Genomic DNA, 12,792 nt, shown 5'->3' with positions numbered 1-12,792 from the left:
TTTAAGAAGGGGGCAAGAACTCAAGCCAGCATGCATTTTGATGCAAGGAATAAAGAATAGGACTATATGCTGTGATCCTACCCTATGACCCTGGGCAGCTTATGGCCCCTCTCTGGACTTATTTCCACTTCTGGAAAATAAGGGAATGGGACTAAATTGTTTCTGGGAGTCCTTCTAACACTGAACACTACCCAGACTTCTGACCTTCTACATGGAACCATCTTCTGCAAGGACACTACAGCACTCTTGGATCAGTGGGCAGATTCTACTGCCGTGAAATTCACAGCACAACACATAGTTATTTTAATGTATACAGTCAGTGGCATTAGACACTCACAATGCCATACAATTACCACCTCCATCTGGTGCCAAAACATGTCCATCCCCATAGAAGAAATCCCCATATCTAACATTCCCCATTTCTAAGCCCATGGCAACCATCTGTGGATTTACCTATCCTGAATATAAATGAAGTTATAGAATGTGTGACCCATGGCTGGGTGGTGGCACACCCAGTCAAGTGCACACATTTCCATATGCAAGTACCCAAGTTCAAGCCCCTGTTCCCTGCCATCAGGGTGGAAGCTTCACAAGCAGTGAAGCAGATCTGCAGGTGTCTCCCTTTCTCTCTCCCTCTCTGTCTCCCCCTCCTATCTCAATTTCTATCTTTCTGACAAGGAAAGTAAAAGACTCTGGGGTGGGGGTGGGTGGGTGGGGAGAATACAGATCAAAGAAGGATGACAGAGGACCTAGTGGGGGTTGTATTGTTATATGGGAAACTGGGGAAAGTTATGCATGTACAAACTATTGTATTTACTGTTGAATGTAAAACATAATTCCCCAATAAAGAAATAAAAAAGAAACAAATTTCTATCTTTCCTATATAATAAAAATAGGAAGGTAAAAATGGCCATTGGGAGTGATAGATTTGTAGTGCTGGCACCAAGCCCAGTGATAACCCTGGTGTCTATAAAAACTTTTTTAAAATGAATGTGTGACCCTTTAACTTGTCTTTTCACATAGTATATTCTTGAAATTGTTCCATATTTTGCTTAAGTGAGTGCTTCATTCTTTTATTATCACATTCCAAACAATATCCGTGTGTGTGTGTGTGTGTGTGTGTGTGTGTGTGTGTCATGATGTGTTTATCCTCTCAGTTATTGATGGGCATTTGGGGTGCTCCCACTTTAGGGCTGCTGTGAATGGTACTGCTATAAAACATGAGTGCACATGTATTTGTTTTGGAAGCCTATTTTCAGTTCATTGGAATATACAGTTTGAAGTGAGATTTCTGGAGCATATGGTAATGTTATTTTTCACATTTTAAGAAATTACTAGGAGTAAGAGAGATAGCTCACCAGGTAGGGGCATGCTTTGCACGCAATCAGCCCCAATTGGATCCCCCACCATCTTATGTGAGATGCTATAGCACCAGGGGAAGCCCCAGTGCTATGCTCTCTCCCTCTCTGTCTCTGTCTCTCCATGTGAATGAAAAAGCAGTCCAGTAGGTAGAATTGCCTATGCATGAGAGACTTAGCTCAAAAAATAATAGCACCAAGCTGTAGCTATGGGTTAATTTTTATGTATTTATGGAGGAGGCAGTTTTATTCACTATTATTCACTGGCACATAGTTGGCACATACTGAAAATTTGTTGACAGAATTAAAGACCTCTTCACCTTCTCTACTTCCCCTTCCTTCCTCTCCCTCATCACAGTTTCTTCGGTCATTATGTCCTCTGGTCCAAGAAAGAATGAATAACATTTAGGGCTGGAAAAATAGCTCACTTGGATAGTGTGCTGCTTTGCTATGTTTGCCCAGGTTCAAGCCCCACTGCATTGAAGCAAGCTTCAGCTCTCTCTCTCTCTCTCTCTCTCTGTCTCTCTCTGTCTCCCTCCCTCCCTCCCTCCCTTTTCCTTTCTCCCTCTTTCCTTCTTTCCCTTCCTCCATCCCTCTTTCTCTCTCTGTTTCTATCTTAAAAAGAAAGAAAGAATGACATTTTGCCAACCTCACTCCAGACCACACTGCAGAAGGGGTCAGTCAGTGAGTCTCCTGACTTGTGGCTCAAGGTTCCCCAGGGATGGCTGAAGTTGGTGGCTGAAATCTGAAACTACTCCTTGAGATCAGCACCCATGAGCCTGCATGAGACCCTCTGCACCCTGCCACCTCCTCACCATCCCCTATCCCCCAGGCTGGCTGTATGACCTCAGTCAGATGCCTTCCCTCTCTGGTCCCACAGCTCTCTCTCTCTCTCTGGGCATCTCTAAGCATGACCCAGCAGCTAGCTGCCCCTTCTCATGCCTGTCTGACCCCTAACCTCTGGCCTCTCTTTCAGCTCCATCGGCTGTGTCCATCATGCACCAGGTGAGCCGCACTGTGGACAGCATCACCCTGTCTTGGTCTCAGCCTGACCAGCCCAATGGTGTAATCCTGGACTATGAGCTTCAGTACTATGAGAAGGTATCTGTGCTCCCAAGTATTCTTCCCACCCTGCCTCCTGAGGTCCACCTTCCTGGCTGAGACCTAGGAATCTATGGAAGACAGAAGTAATGACCAAATACATCTCCTTCTCACTGTGTGGCCTCAAGCAGGTGCCTTCATCTCTCTGAGTCTTGATTTTCTATTCTAGGGCATCAGGCCAACAATCTTGATAAGACAATGGTGATAGCCGTTTCCCCACCAAGACTTCCACATCTTGATTCCAGTTCTCATCTGGCCTCAGTGGGCCTGATGGCATAATAATAAAAAAAAAAAAACCTGACTTTGGGGGGAGTGAAGCTGCATTCATTAAGAAGTAATTATTAATTAATTTACTCATTCTGAAGCAGAAATGGGAAACAGCCCCAAAACTCCCATGCAGGCTTAAGAGGGAAATGTCTTCCCAGTGTGACTCTGATTGCAGCAGAAGCACTTGCTTCATTGATCTGAGTACCTTTTGTCTGGGTTGGAGACAATTTCCCTTTTTGTTTTTTCTTTTAACTTTTTAACTTTTTTTTTTTAACTTTTGTTGCCCTTGTTTATCGTTGTTGTTATTGCTGTCATTGTTGTATAGGACAGAGAGAAATGGAAAGAGGAAGGGAAGACAGAGAGGGAGAGAGAAAGTTAGACACCTGCAGACCTGCTTCACCATGTGAAGCGACTCCCCTGCAGCTGGGGAGCCGGGGGCTTGAACTGGGATCCTGATAACAGTCCATGCACTTTCTGCTATGTGCACTTAATCCACTGTGCCACCGCCTAGCTCCCCCCTTTATGCTTTTTAATCAGGCACTTGCTGCTCCCCTGAGGGACCTCTAGGACCCAGGGACCCAATGCTAATGGGTATAGTAAAAGTGAGACAAAACTAGGAGAAGCCAAGGGTTCAAATCCTAGTTCCATCCATAGCCAGCTGTGTGACCTCGGGCAGATTCTTTCTTTCTCTGCACCTCATTTTCCACTCTGGGAGTGAAAATGAGACCATCTCTCACAGAGGCTATGCAGAGGCATAGGAAAGGCCAGTGCAGCTCCTAGCAAAGTGCATGCCCCTGAACACAGTAAGACGTGCTTTCTCTCTCTCTGCATCTCCTGCCTTGCTAGTCAATAAGCAAGGATCACAGACCTGAATATATGGCCTGCACGCTGGGAAAGAGAACAAAGCAGCTGGAAGGAAGGTCCAGGAAACTCTCCATTGACCTTTTCTTACCTGCTCTCAGAGGCTCCAAACAGCCACAATGAGGAGGTCCCCTAGGAAAGGTTTCCCTTTAGACTAAGATGTAAATTACTGTAGGAAGTGCTTTTGTTAAGGACAGTCCACTGGGAAGACAGTGTGAAGGGAAGAGTGCTCCCTAAAGACTGTGGGGAAGAGAGCCTCTGTGAGTCCTGCAGGGCATCTTCCTGACAGCCATCCTGGCACTTCCACTTCCATTGCTAGGTCAGCCAGTTCTGGCATCTCCGGGGCTCATTAAGCAACTGTCTAGCTTTAGCTGGGGTCTAATCATTAGCCCTCGTTCATGCTCTAGGCAGTGCATGCAAGAGGCCAGGGCTATGTCTGTTCTGTGCACCACCTTCCTCCCAGTACCCAGGGCTGGCTTGATAATTATCAGTCAAATGAATAAGTGATCCCTTGTCACAGGTTTCCCCCCCCGGCTACTGCAGTCCACTCCCCAGAATGCCCCCCAAATACTCTTCAGGTCTTCTGTTTCTCGTACCTCCTCAGCCACCCACACTTCTCTCTCTGCCCTCCCCTCAGCTCTGCCCATTAGAACCTTTAGACCAAATGTCTCCTCTTCCCAGACTGAGCATTTATTCCCGTGGGCTGTGCCTCACATGTGAGTGTCCAGGTCTCCATAGGAGGCAATGGATGAGAAGAAAGAATGAATGTGAGAGAGAGAAGTGAGTGATGGAGCCAGTGATGAAAGAAAGATGAATGGATAGATGGGTGGTGGATGGATGGATTTCCTCTAGACCAACCCTCACCTGCACATGCTTGCTTCCAATTCATCCTTTCAAATCTCACCTCTTCAGAGAAGTGTCCCCTCATATCCCAGATCAGGGCAGGTCCCCAATTTTACCTGCTCCCCATAGCTTATCTTCATACTCCATAGTATTATCACAGTTACCACAGTTATTTTAACCATTATCACAGTTATTTTTTTTTGCCTCCAGGGTTATCAGTGGGGCTTGGTGCCTTTACTATGAATCCACTGCTCCTGGAGGCCATTTTTTCCCATTTTTGTTACCCTTATTGTTGTTGTTGTTATTGCTGTTGTTTGTTGTTATTGGCTAGGACAGAGAGAAATCGAGAGAAGAGGGCAAGACAGAAAGGAGAAGAGAAAGGTAGACACCTGCAGACCTGCTTCACCACTTGTGAAGCAACCCCCCTGCAGGTGGGGAGCCAGGGGCTTGAAGCAGGATCCTTATGCCAGACCTTGAGCTTCACACCATGTGCACTTAACCTGGTGCGCTACCACCCAGCCCCCATACTTTTTTTTTTAAAGACTTTTTTTTTCATAATGGAGGCTTCACCTCTCCAGGCCAACTTTTTTCAGACAGAAAGATATAAATAAAGAGACAGAAGGAAAGATGCCACAGCACTGAAGCTTTCGCCAATGCAGCACGGGAAGTTTCTTAAAGATGTTTTAATCTTTTAAAGATTAAAAAAATGAAGGGCTTGGTGTGATGCACCTGGTTAAGTGCACATGTTACAATGTACAAGGAACCAGGGAGAAAGCTTTGCAAGTGGTAAAGCAGTGTTGCAGGTGTCTGTCTGTCTTTCTCTCTCCCTCTATATCTCCCCCTTCCCTCTCAATTTCTGGCTGTCTCTATCTAATAAGTAAAGATAATTTTTAAAAAAAAAAATTTTTAACTCTAAAGAAAAGGTAAAAAAATACTTATTTTTTAAAAGATGTCTTTTCAAAATAACTGTAATTTTTAAAAAGATTAACTTAATTGTCTCACAAGAGAGTCTGAGAGCCAGAACATCACTCTGGCATATGCTGTGCAGGGATCAAATTCAAGACCTCATGCTTGCAAACCCAGTGCTTTACCACTGTGCCACCTTCCAGACCACACAACTATGTTTTTTTAATGTTGCTGAGTAATTAGGTATTTACCAATCCCCTTGGAGCTAAATAGTCAGCCCTTGCTAATTTATATCTGCTGTTTCCCCCACCTGGCACACAGGAGGTATTCTGTGGATCCAGGGATGTTGGAAGGGAAGCAGCTTCACCCCTCACTGGGCCCTAGGGGGGCCTTGAAGGAGCCAGGCACTCCTGGTAGCTGGACCAGCTGTTCCTGGGGCTGAAAGACTCCAGGCCCTGCAGGAGCCAACACTTCCACCCCCTCCGGCAGGGACAGTTTAGCAACCTGGAATTTAGAAAGAAAAAAAACCTAATTAAGAAGCTTTATGATTAAATGAAACTAAAAGTGTTTGTCCCCAAAGACGAGAGCGGAAATGAGGAATCCCGGCGCGGGTCTTGCCTACGACCCACTTCCTCCAAGATGGGGAGAGGCAGGCGAGTCTGCCAGGGAGATGAACTGGGAGATAGCTTGTCCTACTTTCTGCTGCTGCCCAGGCATCCCCCGGTCCCTCCCCAGAGTGCAGGACCATAGGCCACCACCTGCCCACATTTTGTTAGCACTCATTAGGTGCAGGCACCACCTCCTTCGTCTGATCAATCATCACAGCAGTGCTATATGCTCCAGAGGATGGCAGCAGAAAGTGAGGCACAGACAGATTATTGCTAAGTGACAGAGTAAGGATTTGAAGCTATGCTCTTGCATGTCTTCTGGCTGCCACGAGCCTCTTGGACTTCTCCCAGGAGGATTATTCAGAGGTCTACAGGAGCTGGCTCTGGTGGAGAGTTTCAGGCAAAAGTAGCTGGAGTAAGGAGCAGAACTGAGTTGAGACTGTGATGAGACATGGCCCTACTCTGTTAAGTCTCTCCAGCAGGGCATGGGTGCAGAGAAGAAACTAGGCATCTGCCAGCAGGGGATGGACCCTGATTCATTCATCATTTACTGTCTCCCAACTTTCAGTTGGGCCCTGAGCTGGGTATTGGAAGTACTTAGAGCAACTAGACATGCCCAGAAGGCTCAGGGACTTCACTGCCCAGGAAAAGAGTGGTTCTAACATAAATAGCCACGAGATAAAATATGATACAAGTCACAGAAGTGCCCACTAAGGCGCCATGGAGAACCAAGGTGGCACTCATGGCTGAGAGGAAGTCTTTATCCAGGTGATATTTGAGCTGAGCCTTAAGAAATGCAGAAAATTTACTAGATGGACAAATGATGAGAGAAAAATTACTCCAAATGGCAGAAACAAGATGTGCAAAACCCCTGAGGCAGGAATGCACAGCCTGCATTCAGGGAACAGAAAGGGCAGGTGTGGCAAGAGGAATATGAACAGAGAAATAAGCAGGGGAGACAGTTGAAGAGAGAGGCAGGGCTGGGTTATAGTGTCTGAATTTAAGTTCAAATGTAATGGAAAGCCACTGAAAGGTCCTAGAATGATGTGATTCAACTCACATTACTTTTTAAAAATAATTTGTTTATTTACTAGTGGAATATATAGGATAAAGAAAGAGAACCAGACACCACTCTGACACATGTGCTGCCAGAGATCTCAGGAGTACATGCTTAAGAATCCAGTGTTTCTGCCATAGCACCAACTCCAGGACCACATGACTCACATTACTTTAAAGATCTATGTAGAGAACAGGCCATAAGGGGCCCCAGGGACACAATAGACCCTGTGCAGGGCTCTCATGAGACACCATGTGAGAAGTTATGGTGGCATAGAATCGAAGATGTGGGGGCAAGAGGCAGCAAGAAGCTGACAGCTTCAACCAATATTTTGAAACTTGGGGGACCAAGTTAATATGAAGAAAGACTCCCAGTGGGGACTGGTACCTTTTCCTGGGCCAGGTGTAGGTGTGGTACCTGCAAGGGCAGGAAAGTCTCACCAAGCACAGACAGGAATATGCAGAGTAGCAAATAGAATCAGAGGATAGAATCTGGGAGAGCAGCCGGCATAGAGGGGAGAAAGAAAAGGGCGTTGATGAAAGAGTCTGAGTGGTGGCAGCAGAAGAGGAGAGGTACTGAGGCCCATTTCTTTTCCTGACATCTCAAGCAAAGCTGTGATATGCCAGCCACCACCTCTGCCTTCCTGAGTCAGCCTGCCATGGGGAGAGACAGCCAGGCTGCCTGTCTGTGGGGATAGTTATATCTGACAAGTCCACTGACTCTTACCTACACTTCAGATTCCTCCTGGTGCCTGTGATTGATTTCTTTAATGAGTGCTCCAGATCTTTCTAGGTAGGAAGTGAGAGACTGAGCTTGAGGTCTATATGGGGACCCATCCCTACTCTCTTTCCCACTCCTCTCTTCCCTCTTCCGAAAGAGCATTTTTGGAGCATGTGCTCCCTTTGGACTTTCCCCAGCTCCATTGGGATTCCCAGCCTTCCTGGAGCCCAGAGCTGACAACCACTTTGCTGAAAGGCTTCTGGATGCCACTAACAATGGCATTAGCCAAGCCAGGGCTGACGCTTCCACCAGTTCCAGTGTCCTCAGGAGGTGGACTCTTTTGGCAGATGTCACAAAGCATACAGGTTCCTGCTCTGTTTATCAAGAGCTCATGGAGAAGAGTTATTCCTGAGGCCACCTCTGGCAGATGGGTCCTCGAAGGGCACGTTAATTTATGTGTTTATTCAGCAAAAATTTGCATCTAGCAGGAAGGACATTCCAGGCAGAGGGAGCAAAGGTGGGGGCAGGGGAGTGGCTTGGTGTGAAAATCCAGGCCGTTTCCATGTCGTTGCCCAGTGCACTTGGAGTAGTAGCCACATGGCACAGTGGGTTCACTCTCTAGTTCACATCATTCATTCATTTAATGAACCTTGCTGAGGACTTCTTCTACCTTGTGCTGATGATGACAATAGTGATAGCTAACATTTATTTTTTAAATTATCTTTATTTATTCATTGGATAGGGACAGCCATAAATTAAAAGGGAAGGGAGTGATAGAGAGGGAGAGAGATAGCACCTAACTGCTTTAGCATTCACAAAGCTTTCCCCCTGCAGGTGGGGACCAGGGGCTTGAACCCAGGTCCTTGCACATTGTAACATACGTACTCAGCCAGGTGCATCACCACCCAGTCCTATAGCCAACATTTATAAAGTGCTGTGCTTATATGTGCTAGAGACTATGCTAAAAAGCTTCACCCATGTTGTTCTGTTGAATCTCTAGAATCACCCTGTATGGTCTATTGAGATGTTACCCACTTCAGGGATTTAAAAAAAAAAAAAACTTAAGATATGTACTCATGGGGCAGGCAGGTGGCTCAGCAGGTAATGCACATACCTTCCATATGCCCATCCCTGGGTTCAATCCCTGTCACTACATGAAAGCACCAGGATTGAGACAGATGGCACTATATGGATGGTAGAGCAGTGCTTTGATGTTGCTCTTTTTCTCTTCTCCCTCTCCCTCTCTCTCTCAAACACACACACACACATATATATATATATATATATATATATATATATATATATATATATATATATATATATAAAGTGAAAATTGGACCAGGGAGGAGGCTCAATGTACAATAGGTGGAGGCATACCCATTGGGTCTGATAACCAGCACTGCATTAAATAAATGTTAGAATTGTTTCAGATTTCAGAAGAAAATGCACCCAGTACCTCATTACCCTTAGTCTCTGAGTAAGGACTCAAACTCAGAACTAGTGAGTTTCATATTGGTTTTCTTCTCATAACCTTTCTTTGGCGCTTTATCCTTATTTAGATAAGGGGTCTCCAGAGAGGGGTGACAGGAGTTTGGAAATCAATGGCTCCAGAGTATCTCTCATATGCCAGACACTGCCAGCCCAAGTTTTATCTTTACAACTACCTTGAAAGGTAGCCATTTATTGTCCCTTTTTCTAAAACAGAAAGCAGGCACAGGAAAATGTAATCTCTTTCCCAAGGCTGCAATGAAAGTAAATGAAAGAGTTTATTTGAAGTAATTTCAAATTCCTTGACCTGTTCTTTGCCTGGCTTCACAGAAGGGATCAATTTGGGTTGGTCTCTTGTTGTCTTGTGGTCCCAGTGCCATCAGCCATTACCCTTCTTCCTCATTCAGTCAGGAATTTACAACTTAGTCCACACTCACCCAGACTCAATTCCCTTTTTAAGCCTAAGCAGATCCTATGTTAGATAGCGCCACCTAGTGGCAAACCCTACATTCCAGCTTTCTAGTATTGGAATAAATTCTGATTTTTAAAAATTATTATCTTTATTTACTTACTGGATAAAGACAGCCATAAATCAAGAAAGAAATGGAAGATATTGAGGGAGAGAGACACCTGCAGCACTGTTTCACCACTTTCAAAGCTTTCCCCTGCAGGTGGGGACCAGAGACTTGAGCCTGGGTCCTTACACACTGTAACATGTATGCTCAACCAGGTGCACCACCACCTGACCCCCAAAAGATCATCATTCCCTATGCTTTTTTTCTTAATCAGAGTAGTGCTCAGTTCTGGCTTATTGTGGTGTGGGGGATTGAACCTGGGACTTTGAAGCCTTAGGCATGAGAGTTTCTTTGCATAACCATTATGCCATCTATCCCCACTAAATTCTGAACACTCACTTAATCCTTAGGTCAGTAGCTAGTGGGAAACTACTGTGTGCCAAGCCTAGAGGCCCTGGAGGTGAACAAGACAGGGTCTCTATCCTTAGAGAACACATAAGTCTTACTTAAAGAAGACATACATATCAGAATAATAGGTAGGAAAGGAGACAGTGAAGCTGTAACCCTGACTAGGTAATCTTCCCAGCAGAGTTTGCACTTGTGCTGAGTTTTTAACTACTGGAGTAGGGAACTGCTAAACAGATAAGGGTTCTGAGTGAGGTACCAATGCTTTCAAAGACAGAGTGTCCAGGGAAGGTGGAGTTACAAAAAGTGAATAAAGTGGGTCCTCTCCTCCTCTCACCAAGAATTCACAGTCCACCCTCAGAGTTTACAGTGACAATTCTATTTGTGTGTACCAGTCAGCTATTATGGAGATGGTACTGCAAAAAAAAAGTCCTTCAAATCCAATGGCTTACGAAAAAGAAGGCCTATTTTGCTTAGGGCTTTTCATTGGTTTGTGTCTCTGGGTCAACTTATATGGTTCTGTGTTAGCCTAGGACAGTAGACTGGGATCTTCTCCACATGTGTCTCATTCTGAAACCAGTTTTTACCCAGGTTAAGCACCCCCTCTCATGGCAGATGACTGAAGCAAAAGAAGCCAAGTTCAATCCCCAAGTACAAGTAAAGTCTTTGCTGGTTTCATGTCCTTTAGAATATACCACTGGCAGCCTGGGAGATAGCACAGATGATAAAACATTGAGCCCTCAGCATAAGGTCCTGAATTTGATCCTTGTCATCACATCTGCTAGAGTGATGCTTTGGTTCTCTCTCCCTCTTTCTCATGAATAGGTAAATATTTAAAAATAAATAAATGTACCTTTTATCAAATTCAGATATTTTTAAAAATTTTTTACTATCTTTATTTATTGGATAGAGAGTCAGAAATTGAGACAGACCTGCTTCACCATTCATAAAGCTTTCCCCCTGCAGATAGGGACTGGGGGCTTGAACCCGGGTCCTTGCACATGGTAACTTGTGCTTAACCAGGTGTGCCACTACCTGGCCCCCCAATAGTTATTTTTAAAAAGAAACAGTAGGGCCAGGTGATGGCACACCTGGTTAAGTACACACATTACAGTGAGTAAGGACCCAGGTTCAAGTCCCTGGTCCCCACCTATAGGGGGGAAAGCCTCACAAGAGGTGAACCAGGGCTGCAGTCTTCTCTCTGTCTCTTTCCCTATCTCCACCTCCCTTCTCAATTTCTATCTCTGTCTATCCAATAACCAAGAAAGAAAGGAAGGAAGGAAGGAAATAAAGAAGAAACTAATGGAGTATACCACTAGCCAAAGAAAGTCATGTAGAGGTTTAGAGGAATAGCTCACTGGGTAGGGCACCTGCTTTGCCATGCACAAGTCCCAGTAATGCTTGGAAATATTTTGGGGGAAGGGGAGAGGCAGCTATGGTGTTGTTTCTCCCTTTCTCTGCCTATCTGAATAAAAATGCAGCCCTAGGAACAGTGAAATCATGCATGTCTGAGACCCTGTCTCATAAGAGAGAAGGGGAGAGAAAGAGAGAATGAGAAAAAGGTTACATACACAAATTCAGCATCCATAAAACAGAGAATTCTCCTCTTCCTCCTTTTATGAGAAGTGTTGCAAAATTACATGCAGAGATGTGGGTATATCATTCTGCTACAGGAAGAGAGTGAAGAACTAAGAGAATTCCGATGCTAGGCAGTGGCCAAATGCACTCCAACTGGCAGGAGGGGGGGCAGTGGGCCTGGGCCTGATATGGGCCACAACCTCACTAATTGTCTTCTTTGTTCTTTGGCAGGAGCTCAGTGAGTACAATGCCACAGCCATAAAAAGTCCCACCAATACAGCCACAGTACAGGGCCTCAAAGCCGGCGCCATCTATGTCTTCCAGGTGCGGGCTCGCACCGTAGCAGGCTACGGGCGCTATAGCGGCAAGATGTACTTCCAGACCATGACAGAAGGTGAGCAACATCCAAAGGGTAGGTAGAGAGTACTCACTTCACAGTCAGAACAAATTCAAGGGCCACCATTCTTATAAAGAGTCTCGATGCAAATCAGACAAGTTACTAGATAACCTCACCTCCTCCACCTGGTTGGAAATCTTTGTGCACTATATAGTCTGCATAGCCATCTACTGAGGAGCTGTTTCTGTGATGCAGAAGGAATAGCTGTTTCTGTGACCATCATGTCAGGTAGGCTAATTCCTGCCCCAGGACACCTGGGAACTCAGCCTTAACTTGCAGAGCCACTCTGAGCAAGGCACACTGGTCCCATGGCTCAAATGTTTCTCATCTAGAAGGTGAATATTGTATTCACTTTGAGAAAGCAAACATTTTATCCATATACTCCAATGGCTTATAGTTTGGATTGAAAAGAGCTCTGAAGTCACATCTGGTTTCTTCAGGAAGAAGTTCTAGGATGGATTAGTAATGTCTGCCCTGAGCAAGAGATTGGGAAGCTCCAGCTTCTTTGCCATTTATTTCCCATGCTGAGACCACATGATCTCTAAGTAACTTTTCTCCTCTAATGGCCTTTGTGGGGCAGCATAGTTAAAAACTGACATCTAATGCTTGACTGATAAATTAGCCATATGCATGTGTAAGGAACTCACATTATATAAATTTCTGAGCCTCAATTTTTCATCTGTAAGTG

At 45.1% G+C, this 12,792-nt stretch overlaps 1 protein-coding gene across 2 annotated transcripts in view; it reads left to right on the top strand.

Moving 5' to 3' along the window:
- EPHB2 (EPH receptor B2) overlaps positions 1-12,792 on the top strand; it is a 179,670-nt gene that overhangs the window by 127,066 nt on the left and 39,812 nt on the right. For both annotated transcript variants that reach the window (XM_060205521.1, XM_060205520.1), the window contains exons 5-6: positions 2,335-2,459; positions 11,939-12,101. In XM_060205521.1, coding sequence (XP_060061504.1) covers positions 2,335-2,459; positions 11,939-12,101 — 288 coding nt within the window. The remainder of the gene's footprint in view (positions 1-2,334; positions 2,460-11,938; positions 12,102-12,792) is intronic.

Source organism: Erinaceus europaeus, chromosome 13 (assembly GCF_950295315.1).
Source record: "Erinaceus europaeus chromosome 13, mEriEur2.1, whole genome shotgun sequence".
Classification (NCBI taxonomy): domain Eukaryota; kingdom Metazoa; phylum Chordata; class Mammalia; order Eulipotyphla; family Erinaceidae; genus Erinaceus; species Erinaceus europaeus.
The sequence above is the reverse complement of the archived record's forward strand: the minus strand, read 5'-3'. Positions and strand labels throughout refer to the sequence as shown.